At 49.7% G+C, this 19,263-nt stretch overlaps 1 protein-coding gene across 1 annotated transcript in view; it reads left to right on the top strand.

Annotated features, from left to right (window-relative positions):
* The window catches only part of NCKIPSD (NCK interacting protein with SH3 domain), an 85,762-nt gene that overhangs the window by 34,138 nt on the left and 32,361 nt on the right, over positions 1-19,263 (top strand). Inside the window, exon 5 of the mRNA XM_066596805.1 lies at positions 959-1,539. Coding sequence (XP_066452902.1) covers positions 959-1,539 — 581 coding nt within the window. The remainder of the gene's footprint in view (positions 1-958; positions 1,540-19,263) is intronic.

Raw genomic sequence — 19,263 nt, 5'->3', positions numbered from 1 at the left:
ACTGTATAACAGCCAGGCGCTCCGAGCAGAGAACAGTTGGTAGCAGAAGACAAGCGGCCCCGCTTGTCTTCTGCATCCCCCACTCGAAGCGCAAGGTGATCTCAACGTTTGAGCAGTCACCTTGCGCTGTAAATGGACACAACGATTATCGCTCAAAAGACATCTTTTGAGCGATAACCGTTGTCTAAATGGGCCTTAGGACGTAACGGTAGGCCCAATTGCAGGAACCACTTATCACTCAGGGTGTGCATTTATGCCCCGGTGTGGGAAGGGGCTTAAAGGGATTCTACAGGACTTTTATTGTTGTCCTTCCTATCAAGCCATGAATAGTTGATTGCCAGGGGTCCATCGCTCAGGATCCCCACTGATCAGATGATTCCCAGCACTGCACTCGATGTAGACCGCGCTGGAGTCAGACAGTGCTGTCCATTTTACAGTGGCCTGATTTGGTACTGTATGCATGAAATTCAATGGGAGCTGTGCCTGTATTACCAAACTGGGCTGCTGCAATGCTAATAGTGCTATCTGCTTCAAGCACTGGCCATATATAACGGTGCTGGGATCCCAAACGGTAGACGTCTATTGATGGCCTGTCCTGAGGATACGTCATCAAAAGTAAAAGTTAGAACCCTTTTTAAGAGCAGTAGACCTTGATATGATTCTATGCACGGTTTTAATGGTTTGTAGGTTTTTTGCTGCTCCTGAAATAAACTGTTTGTGAAATTCCTGCTAATCCCTTCTGGTTTTGGCTGGCAGCCCAATGATTGCCGGGATTTCCCTTTTGTGGTTTAGTGTTCCTGGTCCTGTTTTGCTGCAGCCAGTTGCCGTTTCGTCTTGGCTTTATCGCAGGAAGCCGGCGAACTGATCTCCTGGGATACATGTGACTGAAATCAAAGGGAGAACTCCAATGTATTTATCTGGTTTAGTTTTTATGCATTTATTCCATTTTCTTTTCTAGATGGCGTGGAAAAAACCTCAACATCAAGGTCCATACTAAACATGTCTACTACAAGCATGTCCTCTCTGGACACCTTGTGCACTACTTCCACAGACTCCTGTCATCTCACCGCAGCCTCCAGTCCCAGTCACACTCCTCCTCCTGTCCCCACCAGAAGTGTAAATACCACAGTGACCCAAAGTCCTGACGCCTGCCCCTTAGTCCCCGGGACGCTGAACTCCCACAGCAAGCGCACAGCCCCAGCACCCCCCGACAAAGAGAGCACCGCTGACATCGACAGGAACACGCAAACGAAGAGAACTGCCCCCGCCCCTCCCTGCATGGAAGCCTTCAACACAGTCGTCATACAGGAGAGCAAAATGAAATCGCTCTCAAAGGCTTTGGCGCCAGAAACTGAAATCTCTGCAACTGTTCCAAAAACCATTGGTGCCGAGTTAATTGAACTGGTTAGAAAGAACACAAATCTCAGCTATGAACTGTCCCGCGTGGCCATCGGTGTCATCGTAGGTCACATTCAGACATCGGTCCCGCCTGCAGGTCCAGTGATGGAGCAGATTCTCGTCTCTCTTGTCGAGAGCAAGGTAACTCCTTTGTATTAACGCTATGTGTCTGTTTTTTGGGTTTTTTGGGTTTTTTTTTTAAACATGAGTGCAATTGAGCTCCTGCAAAAGTTATCTAGCAAGTCAGATGCCCACCTGTTAGAATCGGCCAGAGACCCGAAGTAGGATGGGCCATCAATAGTAGATCTGCATTTGTCTGCAGCCCAGGATCTCTATTGTTCAGCTGTTCACTGGGCTAGTGTGTTTCTGCACTGAGCTGATGTTTACATAAGCAGACAGCTCTGTTCTGACTGCAGTGGCCAGGCTTGGTATTGCAGGCAAACATCCCATTAACATTAATGGAAACTTTGCCTGTAATACCAAGGCCAACCACTACACTGAGAATAGAGTTGTCTGCTTACTACAGAAATTGGCTCAGTAGAGAAGCGCACCAGCATGGCGAACAGCTGATCAGCAGGGGTCCCAAGCAGAATCCTAAGAGTAGGCCATCAATAGTTTACAACTGGACAACTCATGTATCTGGGGCTCCTACTGATGCCCCAGTTGCAGTGCAAAATAAGTGTTTTTAAGGGGGTGTTTGTTTGCATCTTGTGTTTTCATGGCATATTCACAGGATGTGCTATAAAATGTCTGCTGGGTACAGGTCCCAGAAGTGTGACCCACATCTATCTTAAGATCTGTTCAACCCTGTCTTGGCTGCAGACAGTGTTTTGGGACGAGTGGAAGCATGGTAACAACCAAGGAGGCTGTATCATGCCGTTTCTGTAACTCCCATAAAAGTGGGTGAAAGTTATGGAAACGGCATGGCACAGGAAGCTATCATGTTTCCATAACTCCCATCGACTTCTATGGGAGTTACAGGAATGGTGTAAGAGAGCCTGTTGTCATACTCCCAGCCACCCTTGCTGCATCATAAAGTAGGGTATTCTCCTCTCTACCATGATGGACTAAGATGGGAATGCCCCTTTTTTTAAAGGGGTTGTACGAAAAATAACTGATTGGTGGAGATCTCACTATGGACACCCCCCCCCCCCCCCACACACACACACACACACCATTTTCGAGAACGGGGGTCATGTGCCCCCTTCTCTACTCCTCTCCACAATGAGGAGGAAATTGAATAGAACGGTAGTGGCCAACAATTAGCATGCAGTGTAAAAGGGCCCATAGCCGAGTACTTGGACTCTTTATGTCCATCAGCCCATTGAAATTAGTGGAGCGGCACCGTGCGTTCACAAGTGTCGCTTCATTCGGTCCCCGTGTCACTGCAGTGGGTGCAGTAAGCGCTCAGTAATGAGAAGGGACACTCGACCCTTTGTTCTCAGAATTGGGGTCTCTAGGGGGAGCCCTCCACCGGTCAGCCTTTTATCACCCATCGTATAGATAGGTGATAAGTCAATAACTCCTTCAATGTCTCCCAGAGGTGTTTTATGGCCTCGCGGGAGACATACATTCTGTTTTTAAAAAAATAATGTAAAAAAAAAAAAGAGTATAGATTGAAACAAGTAAAATAAAAAAATACAAATAAAGGAAATAATAGTTGAGAAGGGAAAAAAAAAGTTATTCCTGACCTTCCCCTTTTTAGGATGTTCTTATTTTCTGTGCTTTTTCTAAGAGTCCAGACTGCGGCTTTGATATTATAGACTCATAAATTTAGCGCTGCACAGAGCCCGCGATCGCGGCTGTCGCCCTCGGAGGATAATTTGTTCTACATTATTTATTGATGATATTGTATTGGAAGCCGCGCATAAATATTGATGATGATTTATTAGACGCGATACATAAATATTGATGCTACCCTAGTTTCTGGTGTGATGGAAGACGATGATAGAAAATAAATCTTTTACCTTCTAGGTTCTGTTTATTGGAAGCGCTACGGTTTCCTTTGTACTGTTACTGCTCTCCCTTATGAAGCGCCCGCCTCATAATGGCATAACGAGACCCTTCAGCTTTACTGACATATCCGCTTTTCCGTTTTAGTAAATACTCGCCTTAACATGAAATAAGTTCCGTAGCTCCTTTTCTGTTATGCTATTCCTCCGTTGTTCCTCCTGGAAATACATGAACAGATTCTATAAGAAGAAAATGCATGAAACCATGAAGACCCTCTGACTGTTAGGTTATATTTTAGGGGTTTTCTGGCATTTAAAAAGGAAAAAGGAAACGTTCTCTCTGTGTAGGGAATGGTGTGATGAAAAAGAGCCAATACACGGAGCCTCTGCTCCAGCTTCATCACCTCAGACCCAGCTGACACAGGAAGTAATGGTGCGTTCATCCCTGACGTGACTGCTAGCCTCCGCAATCATGGATGCATGAATCTGATCATGGAGTTCAGTAATTGGCTACAACACTCACGTATATAAAAATGGGCCGTCATTGCTTCTGCTATCAGTGGGGACCAGATGGATGGTGCTGGACTTGGAGGCAAGGTGAGCGGATGAGTAAATGGGTATTTCCATCTCGTCCATCCTGACAGCACACATGGAGGTTGCTCCGCCTGTGATCCTTGGGACAGGAAGAGGATTTCTTTAAAAGGCCACCTCCCACCGCTTGACTCTAGTGTCTTCCTGTCCCAAACGGACACAGGAGGGAGTTCTCCGTGCTGTGGATGGAGGCTGCGGGCTGCATAGCGCTACTCCCCGGGGCGCGGGGTATCTGGCCGGGGGAGGCAGTTCCACGGCTCCATCCGGACATCAGCACCATCGGAGGGGAGTGAGCGGCAGGTGCGGCTGCTCTGCGCTGCTGTTCCCCGTCGTTTAGCGACGTCGCGACGGCCGCCTTCCGGGCATGGAGCGGCGCCGCATCGTGCGCAATGTCAGATGTCAGCGCTGGCGCCAAATTTTAAATTACATTCGGAAAAATCCTCCTTCATGGTTCCCAGAAGGTTTTTTTGCATGGACAGCGCTGAGGGAGAAAAAGGGATTGTGCCAACCGTAAGTAGTCCACTTGGACAAAAAAATGGGAACATTTTTGTGAGCATGGCTTTCACACCTGGTATTAGTAATGGCTTCTCCTTATAGGAAGAAGCATTTAAAACTAAACAGGAAAAAAAGAGGATAAAAAGGTGTGCGTTATGCGCCAAAAAAAGTGGACGATAACGCTAAGAGACCCTTTTGCTCGGACTGCACTACAAAAATAGTTAAAGACGAGCAACAAAACCTAAGAAAAGCGGCAGCCGGCTCCCAGTGATGACACGGCGCCGCATCATATGCAAATTGACGCACGCTGCGGCAACGTCCCCATGCAGATATGGGAACTGCGGCAAATGCTTCTGCATCCTGCGCTTAGGTCCCGGTGACTAGCAGCTGGCTCCGAGGGGATGCGGCGCTGCACTGTGCGTGATGATGGATGCACTCTAGTGGCATCAGCGCGCCAAATTCAAAGTAGAGGATTTGAATGTTTCCTACGGGATTCAAGCGCTGCATCTCCTCCTAACGCTATGGACAGCATGGAGGTAGCAGGGGAAATCTACAAACTCATGGTATATGATATAATGGCAATCACCTGCTATTGCAGGATGAAACTCCATAGTAAAGCCATAGTGAGTAGTTCTCTGGAACAGAATGTCATGGTATATGATTGATATAACGGCATTTACCTGTTTGCTGCAGGATGAAACTCCACAGCAGAGCCATGGTGAGTAGTTCTCTGGAACAGAAACACCTAGTATATAATTGATGTAATGGCAATCGCCTGCTGTTGCAGGATGAAGCTCCACAGCAGAGCAATGGTGAATAGGTCTCTGGAATAGAAACTCATGGTATATGATTGATATAATAGCAATCACCTGTCTTGTTTTTTTTGTTTTTTTTTTTTGTAGGATGGAAATCCATACTCAAGGCTGCGGGAAGGCTAATCAGGGCGGAGCTAAAGTAATCTCCGCCAGACGGTCAGAGAACTAGTCTCTAACCCCAGCCGGGTCCTTCTAGACCAGCAAATAAGAGCCCGTATTTATAAGCACCCTGAGGGCGGCAGTTCCTTACTTTCTACACTAAAGGGAAAATATTATACGAAGATTCAGCTAGTAGAACTGATATCTGTGATACTAGAGTCAGATACAAGGACAAAACTTAAAATTCAACAGCTAAAGTGGAAAGGAGCAGCTTTGCAAAAGGCTGGCAAGCTTCCATAAAAATCGGATGAAGACTGCATGTAGGCTTCTAGAAACCATTCTAGTAGCCACCTGGTGGCACGCCTAGTGTGGCTGTGGCCCTTATAGCTAGGAGACTATCTGAAGCTGGCAGGTGCCGCAGCAGAGCCATACTTTTCAAGGAAATTTTTTCTTCTTTGTGGAAAAACAGCAAGGGGAAAAGAGATAGATGAACCTATCAAAAGATTGCTTGCGTAATAGCCTCTCTTTGCCCCTTAACGACCATATCTTTGGGATCCAAAATAGAATCTCTATTTTTGCCCTTTTTCCTGTAATGGTTATTTTTTCATCTTTGCTTGGGCTGCTAACTTAACCATACTTAAGTCAGAGTCCCTTAATTCAGTACATTGCTAAATTTTGTCTGAAATGAACTCTATTTAGGTTTTGATTCCCCAGGTTAAGGAAGGCAGCGTCGTTTGCACGTTGAACTCAAAGACGCATACTACATATTCCCATCCACCTGGCATACTAAAAATATATTAGATGATGGTTAAAATGAGTTTTAAATCATTTATTTTCAGCCTGAACCCAGACACCCAAAAAGTTCTCGGACTATTCCTTGACTCCTCAAAGGGTTACTACTTTTTTCAAATAAAAACGAGGGTTTTTAGTCATTGGAACACTTTAAAATATTGTTGGCCAATGGTGTCTTATTCAGCACCAGAAACCCTTTTCGAATGTCTATCAAAAGAATATTCTGCTGGGCAGAGAACTAGATGGTCTTTATCGGCTATTCATCTAAAAGGCTCTCAAAACCTTATTGCAGTTTTTGCGGGGAAGGTTAGATCCAGGGAAATGGTCCCTAAAACTATACATATTCAATCTGTTGATCTGGCTAACCCCAGATAGACCTCTTGCATCAAAGATAAATTCGAAATACAGAAATTTTCTTTTTTCTTAAGCCCAGCAAGCAATCCCCGGGCGCCAAATGCATCTTCACAAGCATGGGTCATAAATTTGCCATATTTTTTTCCGTTTTCCCTTAAATTCACGGACTTTGCGTAAAAGCCAGAATGGCTGGACCAGGTTGTATGCATTGCACAGCATCGTCTTTCTAGGCGATACGTCCACTGATTCTGCTGGTCTCAGGCAGAACCTGTTTTTTGTCTTGAGGTCCAGTGTTCTTTCAGGAGACCCTCTGCACAAAGCTGATAGCCTGAGCGGCAGAGACTAAGACACCAATGATTATCATCCAAGATAATACACACTCTCAAGGGTTGAAAGAGGTCCACTTCCAAGATCTGTGACCCTAGTTTAGGGCCAGGCAGCCTCTATGAACAGTTCTCTGAGGCCTGTACATTCAGTATCACGGAAACGCCTATCCATCAAAGTAGCCTTGCTGGTAGTTATTACAACCCCTGGGTGGATTGGTGAGCTATAGGAATTATACTGTAAGGTCCTACCTAAAGGTGCTTGACGACAGGATAGTCATAAAACTAGACTTATTTCTCTGTTCTAATGCGGTATGGACGTTCCACAATGAAACGGGGAATAATTCTGCCTCCCTTCTGTCAAGTTTTAAGATAACAAAGATCGGTGCTTGTGCAGTTTTGACGTCAGACATGCAGTCCTGACCTATTCACAGGTCTCAAAAAAACAGAACTTATTCTGTAAATGTCAGGAGGAAAGAAAAAAACAGCGTCTGAGGATACCATCGCTGGATGGATTAAAACATCATTTCAGGGAGCATCTAAAGCCAAAGATCTGCTTTCCCTTGAGGGATTCAGAGCCCACACTACAGGGGCTCTCGCTTCCTCATGGGCTGAACGTAGTGAAACTCTGCAGAACATTTGCAAAGCTGTAACATGATGTAACATGCACACATGGCCTAAGCATTATCGCTTGGATCTCTATACTGATAGGGCGCTGGCCTTTGGGCGGAAGGTCCTCTAGGCAGTAGTTTCCCCCCCTAAAAGCTTGATGATTTGGTATACCTCCATGTGTGCTGTCAGGATGGATGAGATGGAAAGACAAGAATTATTTCTTACCGATAATTCCTTTTCCATGAGTCCATCATGACAGCACATACCTTCCCACCCTTGTACGATTTATAATGCTTGTACATTAATTGATGTATTTCAGTGCTAATAAAAAAAACTGTTGGGCCACGTATCCGTTGTGGTGATTTGGAAGTCACTGGAGTCAAGCGGTGGGAGGTGGCCTTTTAAAGAACTCCCCTTCCTGTCCCAAGGATCACAGGCGGAGCAACCTCCATGTGTGCTGTCAGGATGGACTCATGGAAAAGGAATTATGGGTAAGAAATAATTCTTGTCTTTTAGGCCTAATGCACATGGGCGTATTTGCATAGCGGAATCCGAAGCGGGCGTCCCCCTCCAGATTCTGCAGCAAATACCGCCCATAGCATGCTCTTAAAAATCACTTTTCCATGTTCACGAGCGGAAATCAACTGCGATTTTCTGCTTGTGGATGGAAAATCGCAACATGCTCTGTTTGTGCATGGATTCCATGGATATGATTTCCATTGAACTCAATGGAAGCTGTCTGATTTGCAATGGGCCGCGGAATCCGCATCATCGCCTAGCAATGGCGCGGAAAATCTGTACTGCACATGTGCTTGGCGTGCCGGCCAGCATATCCGCAGCACAGATCGGGGCAGGTAAGCAGGGGTCTCTGGCCAGGCAATGGGTCAGTTTCCGCTGTGGGATCTCGCATGCAGAATCCGACCTGGCCTTGTGCATTCAGCCTTATTTACATCGTTCACTGCTCTGGGGCAAGTTTGTGGTTTTCAATTTTGGAAAATTCATTTAATGGTGCATTCACATATGATAGATTAGTGCAGAATTTCCACAGTGAAAAATGCGCACCAAAATCCGTATCACAATCCTCCCCATCGTTGCGTATTTTGTTTTGGATCTTCAGTTGAAAGGTTGAAATCTGCTGCTGTTCTGCATCAAAATCCTTACCAAATGGTATTGATTTTTGACATGTATTTTGGTGCAGAACCCATGGCGTAACACGTTCCAGAATCTGCTGCGTGTGAACGCACCCTAAAGGGTATTGCTGGGTATAACAATAAAAAATAAATAGTCTCCTTTTGTTGCTCCCATTCTGCTGGCTCCAGTCCCTCGACGGCCTGCAATTCTTGGTTCAGCAAGCCAGCAATGATGTGAGACACCCGGAATACATGACAACCTGCAGCCAATCGCCAGAATACATTATAATACTCACCTAGCAGCTGGCGTTCGGTTCCCTCACGCTTGGCTGCGGAGTTGCTGCAGGCTGCCGTGTTCTCCTGAACACTGACAAAGCATTTCTTCCTGGTAGTGGGGTTTGAATATCCGCCTCCAGCAAGCGATTGCTCTGATTGGCTGACACAGTGCTTGAAGAACCAATCAGAGCCGGCGCTCGATTTACCAATCACAGCAATTTATTATATGACAACATTGAATAGCTGTGATTAGTTAATTGAGCCCCAGCTCTGATTGGCTGACGCGGCACTCTATAGGCCAATGAGAGCGATCGCTTGCTGGAGACGGGGATATTCAAGCCCCGCTACTGGGTAAAAATGCACCAATACAGGATGTTCTGCTTTTTTTTTGCAGAATATGCGTGTAAAAACCCGCAGGCCTGAAGGGCCCAATGTAAATTAATGGGGTTTTAGCACGGTCTATTACGCTCGTGAAAAATACCTAACACGCAGTCAAAGCCCCCTGGCGTGAGTGAGCCTAACCGCTGCAGCGGCGTGATGGCCGATGAACTGCTGCAGTACGGAGTTATGGTAAATGCGAGCGGTGGATCCGTGATTATAGATATTAATATCTCATCTGCATAACTTCAGTTTTCTTCTCCTCTTCAGCGACAGACGTGTAATTGACCGGCTTCCACCTCCTCCGGGTCTCTGGTTGTTTACGTCTTCTGTAAATTAGCAGGGAGCCGTCTGTTCCTGGGTGCAGGTTATAAACCCCTCGTCTTCCCAGCCCCCCCTCGGGCTGTCTGCTCGTTAGTAACACCGTTCAGATTAGTGCTGATCCAATCCCGCTCTGGTTCAGATGTCTCACTGGTAACCGGACACTTAACTAGTCTCCGTATCCCGTTTCTGAGTTGTTTCCTACATCCGCACTATGATGAGGTTCCCAGCCTCTCATCAAGTGCCCGCTAATTACCCTTATTATTTAATTGCTGTTGTCACACTAATTACATCTTGTTGTTCCTGGAGATCACAGTCTGTCGGACTCGTGACTGACGGGATTGATATTTGACGGCTCCATCCGTTCATCGGCGGTGACCTGTCCTTCTGTCCACCCCCGGATATCACTGCATAAGAAACAACTCCGTGTTCATCTGTCTCATAATTTGTCATAATTAAGAGACTAATTAGACGACAGAGGGAGGAAAGGTTGAGCCTTCTCAGCTTGTCCCTATGGATTTGAGAAGTTCTCCGTTTCTTATATCAGTGTAACTTGCGCTGATTGCGGACGTTGTAGACGTCGTATGCTCCGTTTATACAGCAAATTAAAAAATTTGTTTTCTAGAAATGTTGAGTGATTGACTAGTATACCTTCCTTGGGGCTTGTCACCCATTCTTACCAAGTCCTGACTAATCTACTTCTGTACGCAGCGTTGCATCAATGGGCTCGCGTGTAAATGCATGGCGGCTGGTCCTGGGAATGGCAGGCCATGATCGCTGGCAGATGTAATGGTCTACACCCAACTTTTCTGGAGGGGGGGTGGGGGAACGGGTACAACAAAGAAAAGGCTCCATAGCATTTTACACAGCTTCACAGGACACATCTGACAGATATCTGGGGACTCTACTTTTGGGACTAAAGCCCTCGAAATTCAATAAACACTGAATGGCCTCTTTTTACTAGAGCCCCCGGCCCTCTCACAATTGGCGCTTCCCTGTATGGAAATTATCCCCGTGACCCTGGAGCGCAGCATAAAATCACATGACTCCAGGGGGCAAAAAAGTGCAAACATTGTATCATTGAGCAGTGGAAACAAATCGCCTGGTCAGATGGATCCAGATGTCTTTTGCACTGTGCTGATGGCAGGTTAGAATTTGGCGCAAGCAGCATGAATCACTGACCCCTTCCTGTCAGCTGGTCGGAACATGTCAGCACTTCCATATAATCCGTGTCCGCTTCAAGAAGTTTCCTGTCCGCAGGGGCCGATATTCCTGCAGAGCAATTTACCCCCCCCCCCCCCCCCCCCCCCTTGTGGAATCTACACCACTGCGAATTGCTGCAGTTCTGCAGGCAAAATGAGTCCAAGATGGGGGTCTCTAAAAAAGTGGCCATTCAGTGTATAATCTTGATTATAACTTGGTTGTGCAGGATTACAGAAACATGGCTGCTTTCTTCCAGAAACAGCGTAGCGTCTATCCATAGGAGGTTTCTGCTACTGGGCTTCAGCTCTGTTCTCTCCGGTGGAGCTGAGCTGTAGTACAAGACACAACCCTTGGACAAGTGTTTTGCTATTACTCGAAGGAAGCAGCCATGCACAAGGTTATCTCCAGCTGAAGTAGTTCTAGAAAATCCTGAGGGGGCGCCACTTGTTGGGAAGCTGGAAGTCCCCCCTGCATTATGTTAGCAAATGCAAAGTGGGGGGGGGGGGGGGTGACATTAATTGCACTTTCTTACATTTTTGTTCCCCTCACACATAAAAAAACGCAGTGAATATGGACAGAATACAGATGTAAAAAATGCACACCTGCATAAAAAAACCATGCACATAAGGTATAGCAGTGAAGACAATTGGGTTTTTCCTGGATGTAATTGCACACACCCGTTTGAATGAGCCTGAAGGCTGCTATTATACAAGTGCCGCCAGCGCTCATGTAATGGTGGCCAAATTCTAGTAGACTTCACTGGAGAAGGCTGGGAGTGATACTGGTTGGATGGGGTTGCGGCTGCTTTGCATTGCAAACAAGAATTCGGAACCCCTCGCCTATCAGTCGTGTATGGCGTATCCATGTGATGTGCCATAAAGCTTCATATGGGCACATCTCCTTATCAGACACCCCGCCATGCACTGCACTCCAAGCTTGTATCCATCTGTCCAGCCCCCCAGTATACAGGCTCTTGCTGCAGTCCTACCGCTGCACTGACTTTCCGTGCGTTTACCTGGATTACAGAGAATGAAGTGCTCTTGTTGTTTCATCATAGCCCCGGAGCTCGGAGCGACTGTTCCAGAAGCCACAGGAGTGCGGTAAATACTTCTCCACTTCCTGTATATTTGATAAGAGCCGGGTAATTGGTGATATTACCTTCCCGTATACTCCCACCGTCTTAGGACACAAGGCTAGCCTGTATACAGGGAGGGGGAGAAGATCACTAATATATGAGCCGTATTCTCAGGGATTGCAGTTCTCTAATGCCGCCATCTGCTTCCTGTGGCTCCTTTTACACGCAGCGATAACTCGTCCGTAGGAGTTAAATGATGGCCGACTTCCTCCGTGCAGCCTGTTGCATTCGCATACCATTCAGTCATTTACTGTGCCAGCGAAGGGGAGCGGCTAAATAATCGCTGTTCACACGTGAGGGCGTGCAAACTACTATTTTTATGCCTGCATAACGTGACTGACGAACAAACACATTTTTGTTCGTGGTTCAGTCCAATTCGCACAATCGACTGATATATAGTTTTAAATGCTAATCATTCATGTAAAAGGGACCAAATTCTCTTGGAAGGGCTTTGCTGAGATTTCCAGAACCTGCTCAGTTACTGTGGTCCTTTATGACATTACTGTCTCCTGGTGAACACGTAGGTCTGAAGCGGTCACGTATGACCACTTCGCTTGGCGCACCGGGCTGGCTTAATTTGTTTTTATATACACTATCCCACACAAAAAGTAATTGGATCAGTTTATTATACGGGGGAGAGAAATAATATTCTAGAGGATTATCCAGTCAGTAAATGTAATCTACACAATCCTACATCTCTGCAAGAATGAAAAGTATTTCCATATGATAATACTTATTGGGGCTCCTTTTGGCCCTAATGACATTGGATACTCTCCGTGGTATACTAACTACTAACATCTGATACACTTAAGCTGATATTTCCCTCCATTCATCCTGTAAACATCTCGCCAGTTCTCTTAAACCAGATTGAAACACTTCATATTTCCTGACCAGACATTCCAGTTTGTCACAGAGATGTTCCATAGGATTCAGGTGGGGACTCTGTGCAGCCAGGCCAATCATGAAACATCCATATCTTTAAACCAATGTAATACAGCCTTAGATTTGTGACGAGGTGCGCTGTCTTGTTGGAAGTATAGCTGACCATTGCCAGAGTATTGTCACATTGTCGGCAGCACATTATTGTCTAGAAGCGGGATGGCGAACCTATGACACGTGTGTCAGCACTGACAGGCATAGCCGTAGTCGCTGACACGTGGCCGCTCACCCCGTTAATGAATACCAGCAGGGGCCGCAGCTCCCCTGCTGGTATTCACTAACCAGCACTACTAACAGCGCTGATCCCGTCGCACACTGTGATGTCAGTGTGTAGCCAGGATCCTCCTCCGCCCCCCGTCCCCTGATGTCTCCTACCTGTTGGTTCCGCGGGAGCGTCCGGGGGAGGAGGCGTCCTGCAACACACTGACGTCACAGTGTGCGCCGGAGTCATCGCTGCTGGAGGCGCGTCGGGCACAGGAGTAGCCGCGTTCTACGAGGTAAGTACGTGGGTCTCGGAGGGGAGGGGGGGGGGGGGGGGACAGTCACCGCTGTAAGGGGGCAGTCAACGCTGGAGGAGGGGGCCCGCTGTAAGGGGGCAGTCAACGCTGGAGGAGGGGGCCCACTGTAAGGGGGCAGTCACCGCTGGGGGGGGGCAACAGTAAGGGGGCAGTCACTGCTGGGGGGGGGCCTCCGCTGTAAGGGGGCAGTCACCGCTGGGGGGGCCTCCGCTGTAAGGGGGCAGTCACCGCTGGGGGGGGGGGGGGCCTCCGCTGTAAGGGGGCAGTCACCGCTGGGGGGCCTCCGCTGTAAGGGGGCAGTCACCGCTGGGGGGGGGGCCTCCGCTGTAAGGGGGCAGTCACCGCTGGGGGGGGGCCCTCCGCTGTAAGGGGGCAGTCACCGCTGGGGGGGCCTCCGCTGTAAGGGGGCAGTCACCGCTGGGGGGGGGGGGGCCTCCGCTGTAAGGGGGCAGTCACCGCTGGGGGGGGGGGGCCTCCGCTGTAAGGGGGCAGTCACCGCTGGGGGGGGGGGGGCCTCCGCTGTAAGGGGGCAGTCACCGCTGGGGGGGGGGGGCCTCCGCTGTAAGGGGGCAGTCACCGCTGGGGGGGGGGGGCCTCCGCTGTAAGGGGGCAGTCACTGCTGGGGGGGGGGGGCCTCCGCTGTAAGGGGGCAGTCACCGCTGGGGGGGGGGGCCTCCGCTGTAAGGGGGCAGTCACCGCTGGGGGGGGGGGGCCTCCGCTGTAAGGGGGCAGTCACCGCTGGGGGGGGGGGGCCTCCGCTGTAAGGGGGCAGTCACCGCTGGGGGGGGCTCCGCTGTAAGGGGGCAGTCACCGCTGGGGGGGGGGGGGCCTCCGCTGTAAGGGGGCAGTCACCGCTGGGGGGGGGGGGGGCTCCGCTGTGAGGGGGCAGTCACCGCTGTAAGGGGGCAGTCACCGCTGGGGGGGGGGGGCAGTCACCGCTGGGGGGGGGGGGGGCTCCGCTGTAAGGGGGCAGTCACCGCTGTAAGGGGGCAGTCACCGCTGGGGGGGGGGGGCCTCCGCTGTGGGGGGGGCAGTCACCGCTGGGGGGGGGGCCCTCCGCTGTAAGGGGGCAGTCACCGCTGGGGGGGGGGGCCTCCGCTGTAAGGGGGCAGTCACCGCTGGGGGGGGGGGCCTCCGCTGTAAGGGGGCAGTCACCGCTGGGGGGGGGGGCTCCGCTGTAAGGGGGCAGTCACCGCTGTAAGGGGGCAGTCACCGCTGGGGGGGGGGGGCCTCCGCTGTAAGGGGGCAGTCACCGCTGGGGGGGGGGGCCTCCGCTGTAAGGGGGCAGTCACCGCTGGGGGGGGGGCTCCGCTGTAAGGGGGCAGTCACCGCTGTAAGGGGGCAGTCACCGCTGGGGGGGGCTCCGCTGTAAGGGGGCAGTCACCGCTGGGGGGGGGGGGGGGCCTCCGCTGTAAGGGGGCAGTCACCGCTGGGGGGGGGGGGGGGCCTCCGCTGTAAGGGGGCAGTCACCGCTGGGGGGGGGGGCCTCCGCTGTAAGGGGGCAGTCACCGCTGGGGGGGGGGGCCTCCGCTGTAAGGGGGCAGTCACCGCTGGGGGGGGGGGGCCTCCGCTGTAAGGGGGCAGTCACCGCTGGGGGGGGGGGCCTCCGCTGTAAGGGGGCAGTCACCGCTGGGGGGGGGGGCCTCCGCTGTAAGGGGGCAGTCACCGCTGGGGGGGGGGGCCTCCGCTGTAAGGGGGCAGTCACCGCTGGGGGGGGGGGGCCTCCGCTGTAAGGGGGCAGTCACCGCTGGGGGGGGGGGCCTCCGCTGTAAGGGGGCAGTCACCGCTGGGGGGGGGGGCCTCCGCTGTAAGGGGGCAGTCACCGCTGGGGGGCCTCCGCTGTAAGGGGGCAGTCACCGCTGGGGGGCCTCCGCTGTAAGGGGGCAGTCACCGCTGGGGGGCCTCCGCTGTAAGGGGGCAGTCACCGCTGGGGGGGGGGCCTCCGCTGTAAGGGGGCAGTCACCGCTGGGGGGGGGGGGCAGTCACCGCTGGGGGGGGGGCCTCCGCTGTAAGGGGGCAGTCACCGCTGGGGGGCCTCCGCTGTAAGGGGGCAGTCACCGCTGGGGGGCCTCCGCTGTAAGGGGGCAGTCACCGCTGGGGGGGGCCTCCGCTGTAAGGGGGCAGTCACCGCTGGGGGGGGGGGGCCTCCGCTGGGGGGCCTCCGCTGTAAGGGGGCAGTCACCGCTGGGGGGCCTCCGCTGTAAGGGGGCAGTCACCGCTGGGGGGGCCCTGCTGTAAGGGGGCAGTCACCGCTGGGGGGTACACCTCCGTGGTTCTTGTCACTACAACCAACGGACTGAAACCGGGCCACATAATATATCCCCAGACCATAAGGGCATGTTGGCACAACACTGAAGCAGGCAGCATTCCCCAGGCCGCCTCCTCATGCAAGTATGTCCTGATTAAAGATGGAGTAGTGTGATCGGTCACTGTATAGAATGTTCCTCTATTACAAATGTCTGTACATTTGTAGCCTACATAGCGCTGTCAGTAGTTCTCTACAACAGGCTCCCTTTAAGGCATGCGTATATGCTTGCTTCTTGTTTCACGCTCTGCAAGCGTACATAACATTGCACGTGACATAGGGTTCCTGTAATGTGACGTAAAGCTGAGTAAGTGGAGACCTACAAGACATCCATCAAGGCTTAACCCCTTCTCGACATTTACTGTACACATACGGCGAGTTACGGGTGTCGCTGTATAGAGTAGGCTTAAGAGCCAAGCACACTATACACAGCTGGTGTCGACTGACCTTGACCTCTGACTCAGAACTCGGCAGTTGCAGAAGGGAAAGAGTTCCATTACTGGCGGTCAACCCTTTAGATTTCGCTGACGGTTGCATTTATATGGCCCACCACAAGAAGGGAGTTCCCTCTGTCACCCGAATGGGCCTCCTGCTGGAGGATCACAGGCTGCTTTTCGGTTACCATGGCAGCCTAGGACCTTGTAAAGACCGCTCGGCTTGCCGTGGATTTCCTTTTATTAGTGCCTGCTTATGTCAGGGCTTAATATGATGATTGTAAAATTCCGATCTACTACAATACTGAAATATTGCAGTATGTTATATATGCAGTCAGATGACCGCTGACTTATAAAGTCCCCTCGTCACAAAGAAAAACAAAATTGTGTTTTTTGGGGGTTTTTTTGTTTTGTTTTTAGGTTTTTTTTTTTTTCTCCATTTCACTCACTAAGAAATTTGTAAACCTTTTCCATGAGACATTAAAGGTTAGCATTTGAAAGATACTACTCTTCCTGCAAAAACAACAAGCCCTCATGTAGCCATGTCACTGAAAAATAAAAAGTGGGGATTACAATGGAAAAAAGGTTTGCAGGGAGGGATTAAAGGGCTGGATAGAATTAATTTAGAAAAAAAAAACTGCTTTCTTCCGGAAACAGCGCCACACCAGCCCATGGTTCATGTATGGTATTGCAGCTCGGCTCCGTTGGAGTGAAAGCTGTGGCACTGTCCGTGAAAGGAAGCAGCCATGTCTCTTCTAATCCTGGACAACCCCGAGGCCGAGTATCTAATATCTGCCCAGCTTCACTCATAAGGCACCTCTGCATTCACAAGTCACGTCCCAATGCTGACACTTTGCCATTGCATATCTGACTAATTTAGTGTCATCTTACACTTTTACGCATGTTCGTGTCTTTGGCGAGTTCCTGCCCCAGTTAAAAAGTGCTAGTAGCGCAGCAATCAGGAGCGAAATTGCAGATTATGATACGACTCCTGGTTGTCATTAGACCTTTTAAATCATTTCCCCTGTCACACGCCGGTGATGAGCAACGTTTTTCTTTTTCTTGATCTATAGGTGTAATTTTACGGTTATGTGCTAAAAAGCAAAAGCTGCCAAATTGCTTCTAATATCCCACTCAGAGCTCGTTACTGTGACTGCATAGGAAACCTGACGAGATCTCCATAAATCCCATTAGAGGTTCCAGCCTTCTGAGACTGGAGCATTTTGCAGTTTTCTCTACAGCTCATTGACCCGCTCTTTGACCTCACTGTTCCCACCCCTGATTATGGGTCCTTTTACATGAGCTGAGACAAATGACCATTAGTGTGATCCTTCGTTTCCATAGACTGGCTGCACAAGTCTCTGTTCACACATGCAGATGTATTGCCGATCTGCTGCCAAACGAGCGTTCTCTTCGTTGGCTGATCATCGGCTCTTTCACATGGCCTGTCTAACAAACATTCAGTAGATTGTAAAAGGGCCATAAGAAAGGATGAGACTTCTTTTAGTTAAAGACGTTACCCAGGCCCCGGAATACTGTGAAACTTACTTGGAGTGATTGAAAAAACCTATAAAGTAAGTCTTACCGCACCTGATCCCCTACTGCTCTCCGTTTCTTACTAAAGTAATGATGTGACCGCTGTAGCCAATCATGGGCCGTGGTGTAGAAGGTGAGGTGAATATGGCTGCTTTTTTTGCTTTTCCCATCACCTCAAGTAAGTTTCCAAAAAGTTCTTGGTGCTGGATAAACTCTTTAAGTACTCCAAAAAGATTACATTGTAGGATTACTTAGTGACCAATGCTCTTTAAGGCGGTTTTCTGGGCTGAATTATTAAAGCCCTATCCGCAGTTCATCAGAGGCCGACCGCTCAGCATCCCTACTGATTGTGACCGCTGCTCTCAGGTGAGCGCTGCTGCCATCGAGTCTAGAGCAGGCACAGCACCATACATTGTATAGCAGCTCAATCCCATTCACTTAAATAGGACTAAGCTGCTCCCGGGTCATGTGACCAATGAACGTGACGTCACCGGCCAAGAGGCGGCCACTGCATTCACCTGAGTGCTGTGTTTTTTGTTTTTTGTTTAAACCTAGTTGGAGGTCGTCTGTCAATCCATTACATTGCCACCGGGTTGCGTGCCCATAAAAGCGTTTTGCGTAATAAAATCCGTACAAGATGTTGCCTTTATTCAGGGTCCAGAAGTGCTGGTAAACAAATCCCCGGGACTCTCTGAATCGGAAACCCTGCACCAAAAGGCCTGAATCTCCTCAGTGCATCCCCACATCAGATGTATAAAATCAGCATCAGGTGCAAAAACATCTGTGACGTTGGGAATCGGTCCGACTAGCATCAGGTAGAGCCCCTCGGGAGTCATGTAGCTCCGATACAAAATGTATGAGTTTATTTACCGCTTGACATGCTGATAAATGAGATTTCATGGCGGTAAACCTGTTCTCGTTAGTAAGGGATGGAACAAGGGATCTGCATTTCTCCTCCTCCTCTTCTAGGTGTAGAGCTGAAAGTTTAGACTGACTCAGGTGAGAATTTCCCCTCTACATAAACGCTTTAGGCCCGTACATACATAGGATTCTAGTCAGATGATAGGTGGATGTGGTTGGACAAGGCTTGGGATACTGGGCACACAGTGCGTGACGTACCTGAAGACCTATAGAAAACTGCCCTGAGTATATCATGCGTCTGCTGTACTTGTGCAAAAGATATAACATGCCCTTTAACAAATAGATGTGATAACGATTTTATTCCGCACTCGATCCAATATCTAGAATCGGGAAGTTCATAAAGATGTGAGTCCTGTCGCCTCTTTAATCAGCTGGTCATCGGGGATTTCAGGTAGTGGACTTCTAATGGGGGGTGTCTCACACAAACTGATTTTAATTTACGGAATCTGCAATCATTGCGCGGAAGAGCCGTGATAAAACATAGGCATTAAAAGGCATGTATTTTCATTTTTTCGTTAACACTCGCAGGTACTAATTGCGTATTCCGCGAGCGGAAGAAAAATTGCAGTAAGCCTATATCGGCGAGGTGATCCAAATGCAAAGCCACTATATAAGGACCTGAACTGTAGCATCCCGAGAACAGCCAACAAATCTAGAGAAAGTGGCAGCATAAATGGAGAAACTTCTTAAAGGAGAAAAGCCTTTATTCCGTATTAAAAAGCGATGTTTCCGGCTG

The sequence above is a fragment of the Eleutherodactylus coqui genome, chromosome 3 (genome assembly GCF_035609145.1).
Source record: "Eleutherodactylus coqui strain aEleCoq1 chromosome 3, aEleCoq1.hap1, whole genome shotgun sequence".
In the NCBI taxonomy this organism is placed as follows: Eukaryota; Metazoa; Chordata; class Amphibia; order Anura; family Eleutherodactylidae; genus Eleutherodactylus; species Eleutherodactylus coqui.
Note: the sequence above shows the minus strand (reverse complement) of the source record. Positions and strands in the feature narration are given on the sequence as shown.